The 18,120-nt window shown below is 38.2% G+C and overlaps 6 protein-coding genes across 7 annotated transcripts; 4 read left to right on the forward strand and 2 right to left on the reverse strand.

Annotated features, from left to right (window-relative positions):
- LOC104729765 (3-ketoacyl-CoA synthase 17-like) lies at positions 14–1,501 on the reverse strand. Its single transcript, XM_010448765.2, has one exon. It carries the CDS (start codon positions 1,459–1,461, stop codon positions 16–18), a length of 1,446 nt encoding a protein of 481 aa, XP_010447067.1. The 5' UTR covers positions 1,462–1,501; the 3' UTR covers positions 14–15.
- LOC104729767 (polyubiquitin) lies at positions 2,691–4,394 on the reverse strand. Its single transcript, XM_010448766.2, has 2 exons — positions 4,297–4,394; positions 2,691–3,990 (listed from the first exon to the last, which is right to left on the reverse strand). The coding sequence occupies exon 2, from the start codon at positions 3,988–3,990 to the stop codon at positions 2,845–2,847; it is 1,146 nt and encodes a 381-aa protein (XP_010447068.1). The 5' UTR covers positions 4,297–4,394; the 3' UTR covers positions 2,691–2,844.
- Positions 6,256–9,415, forward strand: LOC104729768 (probable receptor-like serine/threonine-protein kinase At4g34500). Its single transcript, XM_010448767.2, has 7 exons — positions 6,256–6,963; positions 7,959–8,063; positions 8,164–8,286; positions 8,364–8,534; positions 8,631–8,760; positions 8,855–9,064; positions 9,144–9,415. The coding sequence occupies exons 1-7, from the start codon at positions 6,404–6,406 to the stop codon at positions 9,213–9,215; spliced, it is 1,371 nt and encodes a 456-aa protein (XP_010447069.1). The 5' UTR covers positions 6,256–6,403; the 3' UTR covers positions 9,216–9,415.
- On the forward strand, positions 9,794–12,739 carry LOC104729769 (cyclase-associated protein 1). Of its 2 annotated transcripts, none has more exons than XM_010448770.2 (10): positions 9,794–10,185; positions 10,284–10,449; positions 10,549–10,613; positions 10,779–11,079; positions 11,179–11,326; positions 11,413–11,522; positions 11,614–11,669; positions 11,749–11,805; positions 11,929–12,072; positions 12,287–12,739. In XM_010448770.2, exons 1-10 carry the CDS (start codon positions 9,892–9,894, stop codon positions 12,371–12,373), a joined length of 1,428 nt encoding a protein of 475 aa, XP_010447072.1. In that variant the 5' UTR covers positions 9,794–9,891; the 3' UTR covers positions 12,374–12,739. The 2 variants fall into 2 exon arrangements, with proteins under 2 accessions (XP_010447072.1, XP_010447070.1); XM_010448768.2 differs by having other exon boundaries at positions 9,796–10,185; positions 10,281–10,449.
- LOC104729771 (glucan endo-1,3-beta-glucosidase 7) lies at positions 13,484–16,598 on the forward strand. Its single transcript, XM_010448772.2, has 6 exons — positions 13,484–13,634; positions 13,743–14,038; positions 14,123–14,491; positions 15,375–15,722; positions 15,853–16,114; positions 16,286–16,598. The coding sequence occupies exons 1-6, from the start codon at positions 13,568–13,570 to the stop codon at positions 16,465–16,467; spliced, it is 1,524 nt and encodes a 507-aa protein (XP_010447074.1). The 5' UTR covers positions 13,484–13,567; the 3' UTR covers positions 16,468–16,598.
- Positions 16,696–17,735, forward strand: LOC104729770 (SKP1-like protein 11). The gene has a single exon (XM_010448771.1). The coding sequence runs from the start codon at positions 17,055–17,057 to the stop codon at positions 17,517–17,519; it is 465 nt and encodes a 154-aa protein (XP_010447073.1). The 5' UTR covers positions 16,696–17,054; the 3' UTR covers positions 17,520–17,735.

Below are 18,120 nucleotides of genomic sequence, written 5' to 3' on the forward strand. Positions count from 1 at the left end.
ACCGTTCTTACGAGTTCAAAGATCGATCTTAACCGGATATCTATCGATGCAATGTTCCCAAGGATTTTTAAACGAGGGCTCGACATCGCGGAGAGCCATCCAAACCGCGCTGTTACACTTAAACCCGCTTCCAAAAGCAATCTGCCAAACTCTGTTCCCTTTCCTCATTCTTCCTTTAGCTTCCGTGTAAGCCAATTCATACCATATCGAGCTCGAGGAAGTGTTTCCAAATCTATGCAATGTCATTCTAGACGCCTCGACATGTATTGGCGATAGCTTTAAGCTCTTCTCTAGTTCATCGATCACGGCTCTACCTCCCGCGTGAATACAGAAATGATCAAACGCAAGTTTGAAATCTGGTATGTAAGGCTTCTGCTTCTTGGCATTGAACAATCTCTTAGCAACAAAAGTCGCAAAGAAGAGGATCTGCTCGCTTATAGGAAGAACCAGAGGACCCAAAGTGGTGATGTTCGTCTTTAAAGCTTCTCCGGCTATAGCCATAAGATCTTTCGACAAAGAAACTCCGGTTTTTAAACACTCGTCTTGTTCTTGGTACACACAACTGAATGCTTTCTCATCAGATCCTTTATGAGTCCTTACCGTATGAACAAGCTTATACTTGGACCGTTTTCGATCCAAAGGCTTGTTCGAAAGCAGAACCGCGGAGCCACCAACTCTAAACAAGCAATTAGGGATCAACATTGCTTTCTTGTTACCAAAATACCAATTCTGAGTAATGTTCTCAGTACTAACCACAAGAGCAAAAGTGTTCCTAAGGATCTGTAACATGTCACTAGCGAGATCAACGGCGATAACACCAGCACTACATCCCATCCCACCTAGGTTAAAGCTCTTGACGTTTCCTCTAAGTTTATACTTGTTAACAATCATGGCCGATAAAGAAGGCGTAGGGTTAAACAAACTACAGTTCACAACAAGAACACCAATCTCTCTAGGATTGATTTTGGTATTCTCGAAGAGGTTATCGAGTGCACCGAAGATTACCTGCTCTGCTTCCTCACGCGCAGCGGCCATAGTTGGACGTGGCGGGGTGCAGTGAATAGACTCCGGTAAATAAGTCTCTTCTCCGAGACCGGATCGAACCAAGATCTTTCGTTGGAACTCAAGCGACGACTCGCTGAAATCTTGAATCAAACTTGAGTTGTTCATGAATTTTTGGTAGCTAACTTTTTGATCAGACGGTGGTAAGTAGCAGGAGTAATCGACAAGGTAAACAGATCTAGGTCGTGACATGAAGAAGACTGTGCATCCGAATATGGCGAATGTGATGAGGGAGATGACTCCGACGAGGTTGTATTGGAGCTGGAGCTGGAGCTGGTTTAGAGTTAATAAGGAGACGTTCGTGAACAAAACCGCCATTACAGGAGGGACGAGCATGAGCTTCAAGAAGTGAGTAATCAGGTAGTGATAACCAAGCTTGACGTAGTTTCGGGAGTTCATGGAAACTTGTTGCTGATGCTTGTAAGAAACTGAAGCTGGGTGTGTGTGCGCGTATATATAGACACTGAGAGAGAGATGAAGAGGAAGAAATATCGTAAGGGGAATGTATTGTGTTTATAGGGACAGAAACACCATTAACTTTTCTCCTGGTTGGGTGGAGTTTGATATAACTAAAAAACAGAAACAAGTCGCCATTAATGTATTTTGGCATCATGTGCATTGGCCAACTAATGGGAGACGTAATGAGCAAGAGTGAATAAGTTTTTTTTGGTTTTTATGGAGAAATAGAGAAGAGTAGATTTTTTTTGAATTGGTTTCTGTTTTTCTAAATTTATAGGAAAAGGTATTTTAATTGAGAGGATATGGAGGTAAAAATAAGAATGGGCTAGGGCCCAATTGTTTTTTAGTTTCTCCAGTGGACCTAAAGTCAATTTAGTAAAAATCACTGGATCTGTATTTATACTAAGAATTACAGTACTGTGTATTAGTACTATACCAATAACGTTCTTACCTTTCACTTATGATTGTTGGCTTTCCCTATAAACTAAAAATATATTATGATTCTGTAGCTTGACTGTTGCTCTTTGTTAATTTTATGCTTAAGTCATAAGTCTCAGTTTTGAATGTTCAATTTTACTGACGAGTTTGCTGTTATATAGGCTGCAAATGAAGGGTATATTTGTTTATTCTGTCAATGCGTATTATTCGGGGAACTTGGAGACTATGAAGGGTTGTTGCTCTAGCAGATATATGACATTTTGATCCAAAATTCTTTGTGTTATTTTAATCCAAAATGGATGACCATTATTATTAATTTGTGTTATCTTTGTAGGAAATTTTCTCAAACTCCTTTTGCGTTCTTTTAGTCTCATTTCAGAGACTGTACTTTAATGTTTGCATAACCCAATAGATCACTATCACGTTTTGGGAAGAACATCCTTGTGATCATCAATTAAAATTATAACTAGGGTTAATATCTCCTTCAATTAAATCTGAAAGCAGCGTATCGACAAACTCAATATGACGGTGTCATCTCATGTCTCAGACACTTTTCACCTAATAACCATCCTTGGAACCTAAAAGCTAAACACGTTTACTGAGGACACTCGGTGCTTACCAACACAACTTGACTTGAGGAAACCATCAGAACTGTACTAAATTTTGCAGAGCTTAGAACCAGCTTGTAGAGCAGAAGCAACTTTTCAATGTTCTTATCAAACAAACGAGGATAAAGAGAACTGAATGATATTAATTCCAATCATGATACGAAAGAGAGATAAAAGAAAAGACACAATAGTTCATCGAATTATTTTTAGTTGGGGGCTTTACAAGGCCCCAAAGCACAAGTTGTTAAAGAAACTTACAAAGTAACCATAACAGAGATTAGAAACCACCACGGAGACGGAGGACCAAGTGAAGGGTCGATTCCTTCTGAATGTTGTAGTCAGCCAAAGTGCGACCATCCTCGAGCTGCTTTCCAGCGAAGATGAGACGCTGCTGGTCCGGAGGGATACCTTCCTTGTCCTGAATCTTAGCCTTCACATTGTCAATGGTGTCGGAGCTCTCAACCTCCAGTGTGATGGTCTTCCCGGTCAAAGTCTTAACGAAAATCTGCATACCACCACGAAGCCTTAACACCAAGTGAAGGGTCGACTCCTTCTGGATGTTGTAGTCAGCCAATGTGCGTCCATCCTCGAGCTGCTTTCCAGCGAAGATCAACCTCTGCTGGTCCGGAGGGATCCCTTCCTTGTCCTGGATCTTAGCCTTCACGTTGTCAATGGTGTCGGAGCTCTCAACCTCGAGGGTGATGGTCTTCCCTGTGAGAGTCTTGACGAAAATCTGCATACCTCCACGGAGACGCAAGACCAAGTGAAGTGTAGACTCCTTCTGAATGTTGTAGTCAGCTAAAGTCCTGCCGTCCTCGAGTTGCTTACCGGCAAAGATCAACCTCTGCTGGTCTGGTGGGATACCCTCCTTGTCTTGGATTTTAGCTTTGACATTGTCTATGGTGTCAGAGCTCTCCACCTCCAAAGTGATAGTCTTTCCAGTCAAAGTCTTGACGAAGATTTGCATACCACCACGGAGCCTCAGAACAAGATGAAGGGTCGACTCCTTCTGGATGTTGTAATCAGCCAAAGTCCTGCCATCCTCCAGTTGCTTTCCGGCAAAGATCAACCTCTGCTGGTCCGGTGGGATACCCTCTTTATCTTGGATCTTGGCCTTAACGTTGTCGATGGTGTCAGAGCTCTCCACCTCCAAAGTAATGGTCTTTCCAGTCAGCGTCTTGACGAAGATCTGCATACCACCACGAAGCCTGAGGACCAAGTGAAGAGTAGACTCCTTCTGGATGTTGTAGTCAGCCAAGGTCCTGCCGTCTTCTAGCTGCTTACCGGCAAAGATAAGCCTTTGCTGATCCGGAGGGATACCTTCCTTGTCCTGGATCTTGGCTTTGACGTTGTCGATGGTGTCAGAGCTTTCCACCTCGAGGGTGATCGTCTTTCCGGTGAGAGTCTTAACGAAGATTTGCATCTGCATTTCAAAAACAGAGATTGATAAATACCCAGATCAAATCCAAAACACGAATCAGATTTATCAAACCTAGATAGAATTAACACGTTATCAATCGATACAAAACTCAATTTCTTTGAGAAAATCGGATTAAATTCAAAGAGAAGTAAATCGATTTGGGGGAAAAAAAAAACACGAACCCTAATCGAGGATTAACACAAGAGAGATCTATCGGTGAAACTCAAACCTAACCAAATTCGAAAAACAGAGACTCGATTGCGATCGGAAGAAATAAGTAAATCGTATTAGAGAGGAGAAGTTTTTTACCTTGACCAACGATTGATGATTATTAGGGTTTAGAGAAATTGGAAGCTGAATTGTGAAAGAGATGAAGAGGTCGTCGGGTGTTAAATAGAGAGTTTTATATCGATGAGGACGACTCGGTCACGAGGAAGTTAAGGCGGTGAAGCATTAGCCAACCAGAATTAGACACGTATGTATTATGACGTGTATTGAGCGTTGCAACTTCTTGAATAGGGGCCAAATTATATAGTCCACGGGCCAATAGAATATGAAGGCCCAAAGAGAACCATTAACCAAAGTTACCAAACAATGCTGCTGGTAAAGTTAATTTCAGTTAGATTTCACTTTAACATTTAATTTTTCAATTAAACCGTAAATCAAACTAAATCTCAAGAACTAAGCACAATACTGCAAGACTCTGAGGCATATAAGGCTATACAATTTTAAACTTAAAGGAGAAAATAAAACAGAGTTAGTAACACACTAGGTATAGTATTATTTTGTCTAATAGGAGCATGTCGGGAGCACCAACATTTATATGCAAAATTTTATAGGGAAAAAATGTATCTTAACGGATAATATGGACTTGGAAATAGAGACATAGGTAAGGCCCAATTGTTTAGCAAAAATCACTGGATCTGTATTTAAAAATACACACTACTACTCTATTACTATACTACTAAATACTAACCCGCGGAGAACCGCGGACTGAACATTTTTTTAATAAAACTTTGTAATACTTTATTTTATTATAGTGTTATTTATAATAGTTTGTGATTAAAAATTTAGTTTACTTATATTATAATTTTTGTATTTTTAAATTGTTTATTGAAAACCTGTCAATAAAAAAGTTATATGTAATAAATAAAATTGTTTAAACTTTTGTCAACTAAACACAATTCTTACTAACATGTAAAAAAGAGCAACTAATTATAGCTAGTAAAAGTTCTAAAATGTCTCTTTGAAACCAATATTCATTGTTATTTTATGTGGCTTCTTTTTTTGTTTGTAATAATTTTAACCTGTGGTGGAATATTTTTTTGATAAAATTTGTAGCTGTATATTTTATTCGGTTTGGTTTTTAAAATCTTACCTGTTAACTTTTTAAGTATGAATTAATTTTGATTCGGATAGATTTTTTTTACTTTTCTACAATTTATTTTATTTGATGTGTCCCCGATTTTCATTTTTAATTATTCATATTTATTTAATTAATTAATCTTAATTAAGGTTTTTAATGGCAATTGAATGTAATTTTTACATATTTTAAGGTTAGTTTCATATTTGTACTTCTCAATTAATATAGTAGGATAAAATTTGTAGTTGTAGATTTTATTTGATTAGATTTTTAAAATCTTAATTGTAATTTTTTTTTTAATACAGATTAGTTTTGATTATAAAAGATTTTTTGTTACTTTTTTACAATTTATTTTATTTAAAGTATCCTCAATTTTCGTTTTTTAAATTGATTATATTTATTTAATTAATTTATTAATTTTAATTAAGTTTTCTAATGACAATTGAATGTAATTTTTTACACATTTAAGGTTTGTTTCGTATTTGTACTTCTCAATTAATATAGTAAGATAATTTCTTTTTTTAAGATTCCAAAGAGAAGAAAGGTATAGTATTATTGTCCAATAGCATGTCGGGAACACCAACATTATATATGCTAAAATTATTATTTAATCGATTTCGATTACCAACGGCGTATGATTTAATGCAAATTCCAGCTATTAATTACAGATCACAAATTCTCTATTTCAATAAAAACCAAATTAATATAGTTATTAAACAACAAATTCTCTATTTCAATAAAGACTATCATTAAACAACTAGACATTAAATACTCTCGTTCCGTGGCAATATTGTAATAAACCGCTAAACGCAAGCCTTAATATAAAAAACACACTCTCAGTTTTCTACCCGTTGAGACTTGATGAGTTCTCTTCTTATGTCTTGTCTCTCTCATTTTATTATCGTCATCATCCTCTTTTGTTTTTTTTCTCCTAACGTTTCTCTTTCTTCTTCCAACAATCTCCAAAACTTTATTTTTGTTTTTGTTTGAGAAGAAAGAACCAAACTATTATTACACCAAGAGAAGAGTTTAGTTTAGTCTTTGTTGTTCGCGATGTCGGACTCTGGTTCTTCTCACAAGTCCTCCTCTTCCACAAAGTTACCTTCCATATTGGGACTAAACATCTACATAGTCATCGCGATATGTTCTGTTTTCGTACTCTTGATCTCAGTCCTCATCTTCCTCTTCGTCTGTTTGAACCGAGTCTCACGCGCTCGTAGAATGCGTGTGAAACACAGCTCCGGCTCGATCCCGCTAGTCTCCAAGGAGATATCGGAGATCAAAAAGACGACGACGGTCGGTAAGTTTATTATAAACTCCTCCGACGAATCAAAGGGTAAGATCGGAAACGTCGTGGTTCCCGAATCGAGCAAAGAAGCGACGACGACTAGTACGAGTGGTGGGTTTGACACTTTGTCGGTGGCTTCGAGCGGTGGTGACGTTGGTTCCGAGGTGATGGGATGGGGAAGATGGTATAGCTTAAAAGATCTGGAGATTGCTACGCGTGGCTTTTCTGATGAGAACGTGATCGGTGAAGGTGGTTACGGTGTTGTTTATAGAGCTGATTTCTCTGACGGTTCTGTCGCCGCCGTCAAGAACCTCCTTAACAACAAGTAAGTATTAGTTTTGTTTTACTAATTTCAGATTAGATCATTTTTGAAAAAAAAAAGTTCAGATTTTTGAAATTTGGATCTTATCTCTCTCTCTCTGGTGGTACATAACATTAAATTATTCATTCCTCATGTCTGACAAATTTTTTTCATTTACTTCATTTCACGGACTCCGTGATTCTTGGGTCAAGGCTTCATTGGTACTTATGGTTTTTTTTTTTAAATTGCTTTAATTGTTGTCTTCTTCGCTCGTTTCCACCCCAAGAAAATGGTGAAACTTTGATTTTTTAGTATATCTCCGACAAGTGTTTTAATTATATAACACATTCTCCGGATTAATAATTTGAGAGTTTGACTTTCAGTGATGTAACACATTTTATCTCCTGAATTAGTAACTTCAGTATATCTAAATTACAGTGTTTCCTTAGTTTCAGAGGCATTTCAGAGAATATATTTCCGACCATTGAACTATATAATTTCTGGTTTCTTTTAGGTAGGTGTAGTGAAGCTAAAAGAGTAAAACAAAAGGAAAAAATTAATTAGCTGTGCTTTGTTCTTTATTCTCTACTAATGCTTTCTTTAATCTTTTCCTTTTCTTTTGACCTCTTTTGTTTTAGTTGTTACCTTTTTTAGATGATGAGATGGTCTCTCACTGGGTATATGACTTTGAATTTGTATGATTTAGCCGTAGGTCCATGGGTTGATTTTATGACTTAAATCTTCTGTTTAGGTAGCAAGATTGCAGAAATCTATTATATTGATTGTTAGGTTGAGCAGATTCTGGTTGTTGGTTGCAGGACAACCACTGCAAGTTTGATGCTATTTTAAAAAAGAAATATAATAATTGTTTTGGTTCTGAGAGGAGCCATAGATGGAACTTTTTTTGGCTTCTTGTTTACTCTCTCACAGTATTGTTTTATAGTAGTAAACATTTTAAAAGATTTTAGATATAATAAAATGAATTTGCTAAATTGATGGTAAAACATAACTCTCTTCAGGGGTCAAGCAGAGAAAGAGTTCAAAGTTGAAGTAGAAGCTATTGGGAAAGTAAGACATAAGAACTTGGTTGGTCTGATGGGATATTGTGCTGACAGTGTTCAAAGGTGCCAAATCACATACCAACTCAAATGAATTAGTAGTAGTAAACTCCAGTTTGTATTTAATCTAACAAAAAATTTACTTCTTTCTTTGTTCTTGATTTAGGATGCTTGTGTATGAATATATTGATAATGGAAACTTGGAGCAGTGGCTGCACGGTGATGTAGGTCCGGTTAGTCCTCTGACGTGGGATATCCGTATGAAGATTGCCATTGGAACAGCAAAAGGGTGCAGTTTCTTTTGTTCTTTCTTCCTCTTTTCTACTTGCATTCTATTTACTTAAAACCATTTCTTTTGATGAACAGATTAGCCTATTTACATGAAGGGCTTGAACCTAAGGTTGTGCACTGTGATGTGAAATCTAGTAACATCTTGCTCGATAGGAAATGGAACGCGAAAGTGTCTGATTTTGGTTTGGCCAAGTTATTAGGATCTGAAATCAGCTATGTGACAACTCGTGTTATGGGAACTTTTGGGTATATATATATACCCTCTCTTCTTTCAATTACGAAACGCAGATTGTGACTTCACACTAATATTTCTTTGCATTCTTTTGTGAAAAAACCCTACAGATATGTATCACCGGAATATGCAAGTACTGGTATGCTCAATGAGTGTAGTGATGTCTACAGTTTCGGTGTTTTGCTCATGGAGATGATTACAGGAAGAAGTCCTGTCGATTATTCAAGACCGCCTGGCGAGGTAGTAATCTCCTCATACATTAATATTGAGAACTTTTGACTAATAATCCTCCCAAGAACATATGCAAAAATTTGTTTGTTGAAACATTTTGCAGATGAACTTAGTGGATTGGTTCAAAGGAATGGTTGCAAGTAGACGTGGAGAAGAAATTATAGACCCTAAAATCAAGACCTCACCACCTCCAAGAGCTTTGAAAAGAGCTTTGCTTGTTTGTTTGCGTTGCATAGACCTTGATGCTAGTAAACGACCAAAGATGGGACAAATCATTCACATGCTTGAAGCTGAAGATTTCCCTTTCCGTCCTGTAAGTATCAAGAATGCTAAAAGCAGATTTTAAGTCTTTATGCAGTTAACTGATTTTAAAAGTTGTATGTTTCTTACAGGAACACAGATCAAACCAGGAAAGACTGACCGAGAAAGCTTCAATGGCAAACAAGAATGTCCATCACGGTTGAGAGTTGATTGCTATTCGTTTACACAGCCACAAATTGATAGATGTTTCCATGTTTTATTAATTCTTAAAATTGATGATTGATATGCCAAAAGAAAAAAATTGGAGAAATGAGATTAGATTATATGAGGATGGAATTCAGATTTAAGGCTTGTATTTTGTATATATCATATATATGTATGTATAAATAAATTAGTGAAACTCTATTAAGAATGTTACATTTCTTCTATTTTGGTTTGCCTAGCTTCACTTATAGCATCATAAACTGGTTCAATTCAAAATTTAAGCCACATTGACCCGGACCAAACCAGAATTTGGTTTTCATAGAAGAAGAAGAACTGTTTGATTCGCGTTTAAAACTAAACCGATCTCAAACCGAAATTATGCTAATGACCGGGATTCGGACAAATCGGATCCGGTTCGGGTGGAGCACAAAACAGATGTGTCGGAATTAGGATCCGACAAACCACGACCACTCCACTACCTGCGATTGGTGAAACTATCCAAGAACCGCCACGTGTCATCACATATTCTCCTGACATCCCCCCCCCCCCCNCCCCCCCCATCATCATGAAACCCACATAGCCCCACAAGCAAAAAAGGGAAAACAAAATCCACATTCTTTATAAAAAAAATCGATTTCCATCTCCAGATCTGTGTGATTCGAAGGAGCGAAACCAATGGAAGAGGATTTGATTAAACGTCTTGAAGCTGCGGTTACGAGGCTTGAAGGGATCTCAAGCAACGGAGGTGGAGTTGTTTCTGTTTCCCGCGGAGGAGATTTCTCAATCGATGATGATGTCGCATCGTCCGATCCTTCGATTCTGGCTTATGACGATCTGATTTCTCAATGTGTTGGTAGGGCTTTGACTGCTGCTGAGAAGATCGGTGGAGTTGTTCTAGATGTGACGAAGGTTGTCGCCGAAGCATTTGCTTCGCAAAAGGAGTTGCTTGTTCGCATCAAGCAAACTCAGGTATTGTTGTGTTTTTTGGGTGTGAGTAAGATCGTTTCGTTTTTGGTGCGTCTTTTGTGTGAATATTTTGGTGTATTGGTTGTGATTTGAAACAGAAGCCTGACCTTGCTGGATTGGCTGGATTTCTAAAGCCGTTGAATGATGTTACAATGAAAGCTAATGCAATGACTGAAGGCAAAAGGTCTGATTTTTTCAATCACTTGAAGGCTGCTTCCGATAGTTTATCTGCATTGGCTTGGATTGCTTTCACTGGCAAAGATTGTGGTAAGCAAAGAGAGAGAGAGAGAGCCATAGCCATCAAGTTTCTAAATTTATGAATTTTATGATTTCAAAATTCTTTCTTTGTTTTTTTCCTCCTGCAAGGTATGAGCATGCCTATCGCTCATGTGGAAGAAAGTTGGCAAATGGCTGAGTTTTACAACAATAAGGTGCTAATCTTTAATCATTCTCTATGCTTTCATATGTTATGGGCTTATGAAAAAGCAATAGGGAAGAAGGAATTTAGAGTTACTTGATTAGGTTGTAGATTCTTATGTTGCTGTTTGATGCTCTTTGCACATTGTTAATTCTGTGATCTCCATGTTCTTCTTCAGGTTCTGGTTGAGTACCGTAACAAAGACGCAGATCATGTGGAGTGGGCTAAAGCCTTGAAAGAACTTTACGTACCTGGTTTAAGGGATTATGTTAAAAGTCAATACCCCTTGGGACCTGTATGGAATGCATCAGGGAAACCTGCTACTGCTACTGCTCCTGCCAAGGGTCCACCCGGTGCTCCTGCTCCTCCACCAGCACCCCTCTTCAGTTCTGAATCTTCAAAGCCATCTTCATCTTCGAACCAGAAACAAGGGATGTCTGCTGTTTTCCAGCAGCTCAGCTCGGGTGCTGTTACCTCAGGTTAGGTTTGATGTTGTATGTCTTCATATTTTCTGCTGTAGTGTCTATTTTGTAATGTGAATCACAAGTAGCTTATGAACCTTGTGTTTTGCTTTCCAGGTCTTAGAAAAGTGACGGATGATATGAAGACAAAGAACCGTACTGATAGATCTGGAGCTGTTAGTGCCATTGAGAAGGAAACCCGTGCCAGTAAACCAGCCTTTTCAAAAACTGGACCACCGAAAATGGAACTTCAAATGGGTCGCAAGTGGGTTTTACTAACAATTACTATTATGGTACATAACTCTGATAGAAATGCTATAGTACTGATTGCTGCTTCTACTGTATTATTAGGTGGGCTGTTGAGAACCAAATTGGGAAGAAGGACTTGGTTATCAGCGAGTGTGATTCCAAACAGTCTGTGTACATATTTGGTTGCAAAGATTCTGTCTTGCAGATACAAGGTAACTTTGCGGCATTTCAACCTCACTGTGAAAAGTTTGGATATCTACTCAAAATTCTTTGAGGTCCTTACTGTTGTTGCATAATCTGTAGGAAAAGTGAATAACATCACCATTGACAAATGCACCAAAATGGGTGTTGTTTTTACGGTGAGTGGAATAATACTCATTCCTCTTACATTCCTACAGTATGATTTCTAATAATGTAAGATATAACATGTCTGTATAGGATGTTGTTGCTGCATTTGAGATTGTGAATTGCAACAACGTAGAAGTGCAATGTCAGGTTTGTTTTCTATTATCTATAAGCTTTTCTAATGGCAGCAGATATATCTTTTTAAAGACTATATCTTTTTGTCAAGACACTGATTGCTCGTCGTTTGTCTTTACTCATCTATGGCTAATCTAGGGTTCAGCTCCCACAGTTTCTGTGGACAACACAACTGGCTGTCAGTTATATCTAAACAAAGACTCATTAGAGACAGCGATAACAACAGCCAAATCGAGTGAGATCAATGTAATGGTGCCCGGTGCTACCCCTGATGGAGATTGGGTACGCCTTTACTCTCTTTGTAACCATGAAAACGTTTTGATTTTCTGGTATTCTTCAAACTTTATACACCAAACAACGAAGTACTTCTGGAATCTGGTTACTGTTGGTTGATACCAATATTCAGAAGCCATTGGTTGTGTAACTAGGAAATTAATGTGTATGACACTGTGTATGGTAGGTATTATTCTCATATTGTCTTGTTACAACATTGTAGGTGGAACATGCGCTGCCTCAACAGTACAACCATGTGTTCACGGAAGGGAAGTTTGAGACAACACCGGTCTCGCACTCAGGTGCCTAAACCAAGGAGAATCTATTTGCACTCTGGGTTTTGCTTGAATATCATGCCTTTTTCTTTATATTCATATATTTGGTTTCTTCAGATTGTGCAAATAGAGGAGAGAATCTGTTTGTTTGTTTGTTGGTTGGTTTTGTCTTGTGTCTCTGTCCCCTAATTGTGGGTTTGGAGGTTCGTTGACCTTTTGATTTATGTGATCTGAATATCCTGTGTTTTGTTCATCATTGGGGTTTTGGGTTTGGGATTTCTCGTTTCTTTGTTTCCGCGCTTGTTCTGAGTCATTTAACTGGTGACTTTGCGCACAAATCAAATCATGGATAGAAAAAAGTTGCAAATCCTGTTTTTGGAATATGCAATAATTTTATGTTATATTCAACCTTTTTGGGTTTTGTTTTGTTAATATATGATGTGAACACAGTAAAGAACATCTTGAGAAAAGTATGGATGACCAATAAATACAAAATAGAAATTTTAGTAAGTCAACATAATAATTGATATGAACATTGTAAAATCACAAAAGCTAAGAAAAGTTATTGGTGGTGGTGGTGAAACATGGAGAGTGGGTTACTCTATTGGGAAATAGCATGTAAAAGGGGAATACTGTCATCTACTTTTTGAGAAATTGTTTCTTATTTTCTACATTGCATGAAACCTCATTTGCATATATGCTCATACAATTAGTATCCCATCCATTCTCTTCAACTAAAAGATATCAGTAAATGTTCCAACCTTTTTCTGGTACTTCGACTCCTACATCCCAACTAATTCAATCATTTTACAACCAGTAAACAACAATGTCAAAGTTTTTAAATTGTTTTTACGATATTGGCTTTGGACTTAACATTTAACAACGTTGAGATTAAGGCAAAGATACTTGTGAGTTGTGACACAAAATACTCAAGCAAACTCAAAAAGATAATACTTCAATTTTTTCTGCAAAAAGTTTCCTCTTCAAAAGTAGCCAATTTTTTTTCTTAATACAAAATATAATAAGACCAAAGCGAAGAAGACTTACCTCAAAGTCTCTCAAACAAACAACAGAAGTCAGCACGTGTAGTGTGGAAAAATAAGCACAAAACGTGTCTTGGAAAATTCTCTTCCTTGTCCAATGTGATATAAATAACAGTTAACAGTAAAAACCTCTTCTTTAAGCAACCAACACTATCTCTCATCATCTCTCTCTTCTCTCTCAGCACCATGATGGCTCTCCTCCGCATCCTCATCTCTCTCCTTCTCATCTTCATATCTCACTTCCCATCCTCACGTAAGTATCTTCCCCAACACGACGTCGTTTGTTTTTATCTCCTCTGTTTCTTCTTCATCTAACCCTTTTTTTTACTTCCTCTGTTTTTTTTGGTTCTGTTACCGACAGATGCAGAGTCTTTCATCGGAGTTAACTACGGTCAAGTCGCCGACAATCTCCCTCCGCCTTCAGAAACAGCCAAGCTCCTTCAATCCACTTCGATTCAGAAAGTTAGACTCTACGGCGCCGATCCCGCCATCATCAAAGCTTTGGCCGGTACAGGTGTAGGTATCGTCATCGGCGCTGCTAACGGCGACGTTCCTTCACTCGCCTCTGATCCAAACGTCGCCGGACAATGGATCAACTCCAATGTCCTCCCTTTTTATCCCGCCTCCAAAATCATCCTCATCACCGTCGGCAACGAGGTTCCGTCTCCGTTCACAATTCAAAAATTGTAAAGTTTCAACCTTTTTTTATTTCTCTAATTCTGTTTCCGACGATCATCGCAGGTTCTGTTGTCGAACGATCCGAATCTGGTGAACCAGCTACTCCCGGCGATGCAGAATCTCCAAAAAGCCCTCGAAGCGGTGTCTCTCGGCGGGAAAATTAAGGTCTCGACGGTTCACGCCATGACGGTGCTCGGTAGTTCAGACCCGCCATCAGCCGGTTCATTTGCCCCCGGTTATCAAACCGGTTTAAAGGGGATCCTGCAATTCTTAAGTGACACTGGTTCACCTTTCGCTATTAACCCGTACCCGTTCTTCGCGTACCAAAGTGACCCGAGACCCGAAACGCTGTCGTTTTGTCTCTTTCAGCCTAACGCTGGACGGGTCGACTCCAAAACCGGAATCAAGTATACGAACATGTTCGATGCTCAGGTACATTAATTACCAGTTGGCTCCACCCACTCTTTTTTTGGGTTGAAGTCGGGGTCCATAACTAATCAATTCAATTGTGTTTGTGTTTGTGTTTGGTAAGGTAATTAAGTTAAACAGTTACTGAAGTAGTTAAAGGTTCTTATATTAGTCTCTGGTTGTGAATTTGGTTGACTGTTTTGTATATATCTAAATGGTTTAGTTAAACGTCAAAAGCATAGTTTATATGGGTCGGTTAGTTTCTAGTAATTTATTGTTGTGACACCAAAATATGAGAATAATAAAAACTGGCTGTATTCACGTGGACGAATCTATAGTTTGAACTTTCGGTTTTTTCTTTTTTAGCAATATATATTTATTTTAAATTTTCTTGGCACTAGATTGTAGCAAAGAACTTGTTCTGTGTGTCTACTTTATGATTTAGAAGGAATCTATATTCTTATGATATTTATAGTACAAAAGACAGTTGTTCACGTATGTGTCTGAATTTACACTTTCCTTCGTATACACAATCTATAAAATAAAATAGTTGCTTAATGATTTGGTACTTCTATTTATCAGTTCACATACTATGCTTGTAATCATCTTTCTCAGAGAATAAGTATGCGTGAGATGACATGTCACTCGTTTACTGATTGTCTGACAGACTGGACTCGCACTAGTTGTTTACTTATTTTAGATGTTTCTTGAAACATTTGTTTTGTTGTTTTGTACTCGTCATCATTAATTCCACGTTAGCAATGTCGACTTTAAAAGTCAATAAAATGTACGGGGAAAATAGAAGAAAAAAAGAAAAAATAAATGGTGACGTCTTCGTAGAAGAGAAGTCTTTGTTCATGGTCGTTGCTTGCAACACGCGTCACGTTCTCTGTACATCGTTTCACAGGTTGATGCGGTTCACTCAGCTTTGAAATCAATGGGATTCGAAAAGGTGGAGATCGTAGTGGCGGAAACAGGTTGGGCGTCACGAGGGGACGCTAATGAGGTTGGAACGAGTGTGGATAACGCCAGAGCTTACAACGGAAACCTAATAGCTCATCTAAAGTCCATGATTGGCACACCTCTCATGCCTGGAAAGCCAGTGGACACTTACTTGTTCGCACTTTACGACGAGAACTTAAAGCCTGGACCATCTTCGGAACGGGCCTTTGGACTTTTCAAAACTGATCTTTCTATGGCATATGATGTAGGCCTTGCCAAGAGTAGCAGTAGTGACAGCAACAGTAGTGGTCAGGTTAGACATTAGAAGTTGTGGCTTTTTAATTATATGGAAAAATATGTTATTATAACATGTAACGCAGATGCGGATATATAATAGAGGTTTTTAACTTATGAGGGTGATGTCTTGATGATCATATAATTAGACGCCATCGGGGAAAGTGACGTCAACAGGGTGGTGTGTACCCAAGAAGGGTGCGACGGATGATCAGTTGCAGTCAAGCTTGGATTGGGCGTGTGGACAAGGAATAGACTGTGGTCCGATACAGCCAGGAGGCGCTTGTTTCGAGCCAAACAATGTGGCCTCACACGCAGCCTATGCCATGAATATGTATTTTCAGAAATCTCCTAAACAGCCTACGGACTGCGATTTCTCTAAAACAGCAACAGTCACCTCCCAAAATCCTAGTAAGTGTTCTCTACTCTTAAACTCTCACCAGCCTACCAATAGAATACTCAACTTAGTATATGCAAAATATTGTAACAAAGACCTAGTGATTGTTAATTGCTCCTCAATAGCACAAATGCATATACATATTATTTGGTTTTTCCTAACTATCTTGACTCTGAATTCGATAGGTTACAACAGTTGCGTCTATCCGGGAGGAGGAGGAGGAGCAGCAGGAAGTAAAGCAGTAATGAACAAGTATGTGAGCTCAGACAAAGTAGAGAAGAAGAGTGGAGCAACTGAAACAAATGTCTATTCTTCTCTATCTTTTCTACTCATCTTTATGCTCCTAATCTTCCATGTAAATATGTAATGGCTCTTACCTTCTTCTTCTTCCCCTCCTTTTTTTTCGTGTAATCAAGTTGTTATTAGTTTTATATAATAGTTACGCTCTCAATTCTATACACCATAATAAAATTGTATTATAGATTAGTATGCTGTCAACGGCTATTTCCACTAGACTTCTTTTTGCTTTCTTATGAATCATTTCCAATTTTGTTAACTCCACCAAATTTACCTTTACTGAAAAGGAATTGTTGACCCAAGTTTTTTTAAAAAGAAAGAAAAATAAAAAGAAAAATAAAATGTTGACCACTGAAAGTTATAGAGTTCTCGAGGAAAAAAAATTGTAAAAATGACCCGGTTTATCTCGGTTTACTCCTGTGAAATTACCTTTTTCTGGAAAGGAATCAGGCAAATTAGTTATTTGCCTTCTTTTTATTTTTGTTAAAGGAAACTATTTCCATCTCAAAGAAGGAATGGTTGACTAAACTGATTCTTAGGGCTTATAAATACGACGGCATAGGGTTCACAACTTCATCACCTAACAATTCAATCGCTCTCTCATTTCTTAAACTTTTTTCTCATCAAATTCGCTTTCACAGAGAAAAGAAACAAACTATGTCGACGACGAAGAAGATGATCACGTTGAAGAGCTCCGATGGTCAGTTGTTCGAGGTTGAAGCAGAGATCGCGATCCAATCGCAGACCATAGCGCATATAGTTGAAGACAATTGCGCCAGTACCGAGATCCCTCTTGCTAACGTGACGAGCAAGACTCTTGCCCTAGTGGTGGAGTACTGCAAGAAGCACCACGTCGATGCTGCTAACCCTATCCCCGAGGAGGAACTCAAGACCTGGGATAAGGAGTTCATGGAAAAAGATCAACCCACGATCTTTGATCTCATGCTTGCTGCGAACTACCTAAACATCGCAAGCTTGCTTAGCCTGACTTGCCAAACTGTTGCTGATATGATGAAGGGCAAAACTCCAGACCAGATTCGTACACACTTCAACATTCACAATGATTATACACCTGAGGAAGAAGAAGAGGTTCGTAGGGAGAATCAATGGGCTTTTGAATGAGCGGATCATCGAATCAAAAAACATTAAGCAGCTTTCATTGCTTTTCTTTAAGTGTGTGGTTTTCTTTTTCGATTTCTTGATCAATGTAGATGATAATGATGATGATGATCTTCGTCTACATTTGATTTTATGATTTTTGTTGCTTTTTTTTTAAGTCATGGAGATAATAAAACCAATGTTTTCTTTTGGTATTCCCCAACGATTTTCCCATTTTCATTCCATCCTGTAAATTTGATAACCATAATGATATCAGAAAATCAATAATCCAATATTCCTCTTACATGTAAGCATGAGTGAAGGAAGTTGGCAAGAAGTCTAGAACGAGAGAACCCCAACACCGAACAAGGAATATGCAGCATCAAGTTTTTTTTTGTTTTTGTTTATATACCTTTGTTAGAAAATCATGGCCAAACACCATCTTGGGAAGGTTCAGACCAGCAGACATTAGCATGGCGGGCCAGTAGACGGCATGAAATCGAAGAATATCCTGCAGAAAGGATGGCATTAGCAAACACATATCGAAGGTTAACCAGATTAATATATATCACAAGAGTCCATAATGTGTCTAAGCTAACCTTTCCGATCAAATGCAACGAAGCAG

This window comes from Camelina sativa, chromosome 12, assembly GCF_000633955.1.
Source record: "Camelina sativa cultivar DH55 chromosome 12, Cs, whole genome shotgun sequence".
Lineage (NCBI taxonomy): Eukaryota > Viridiplantae > Streptophyta > Magnoliopsida > Brassicales > Brassicaceae > Camelina > Camelina sativa.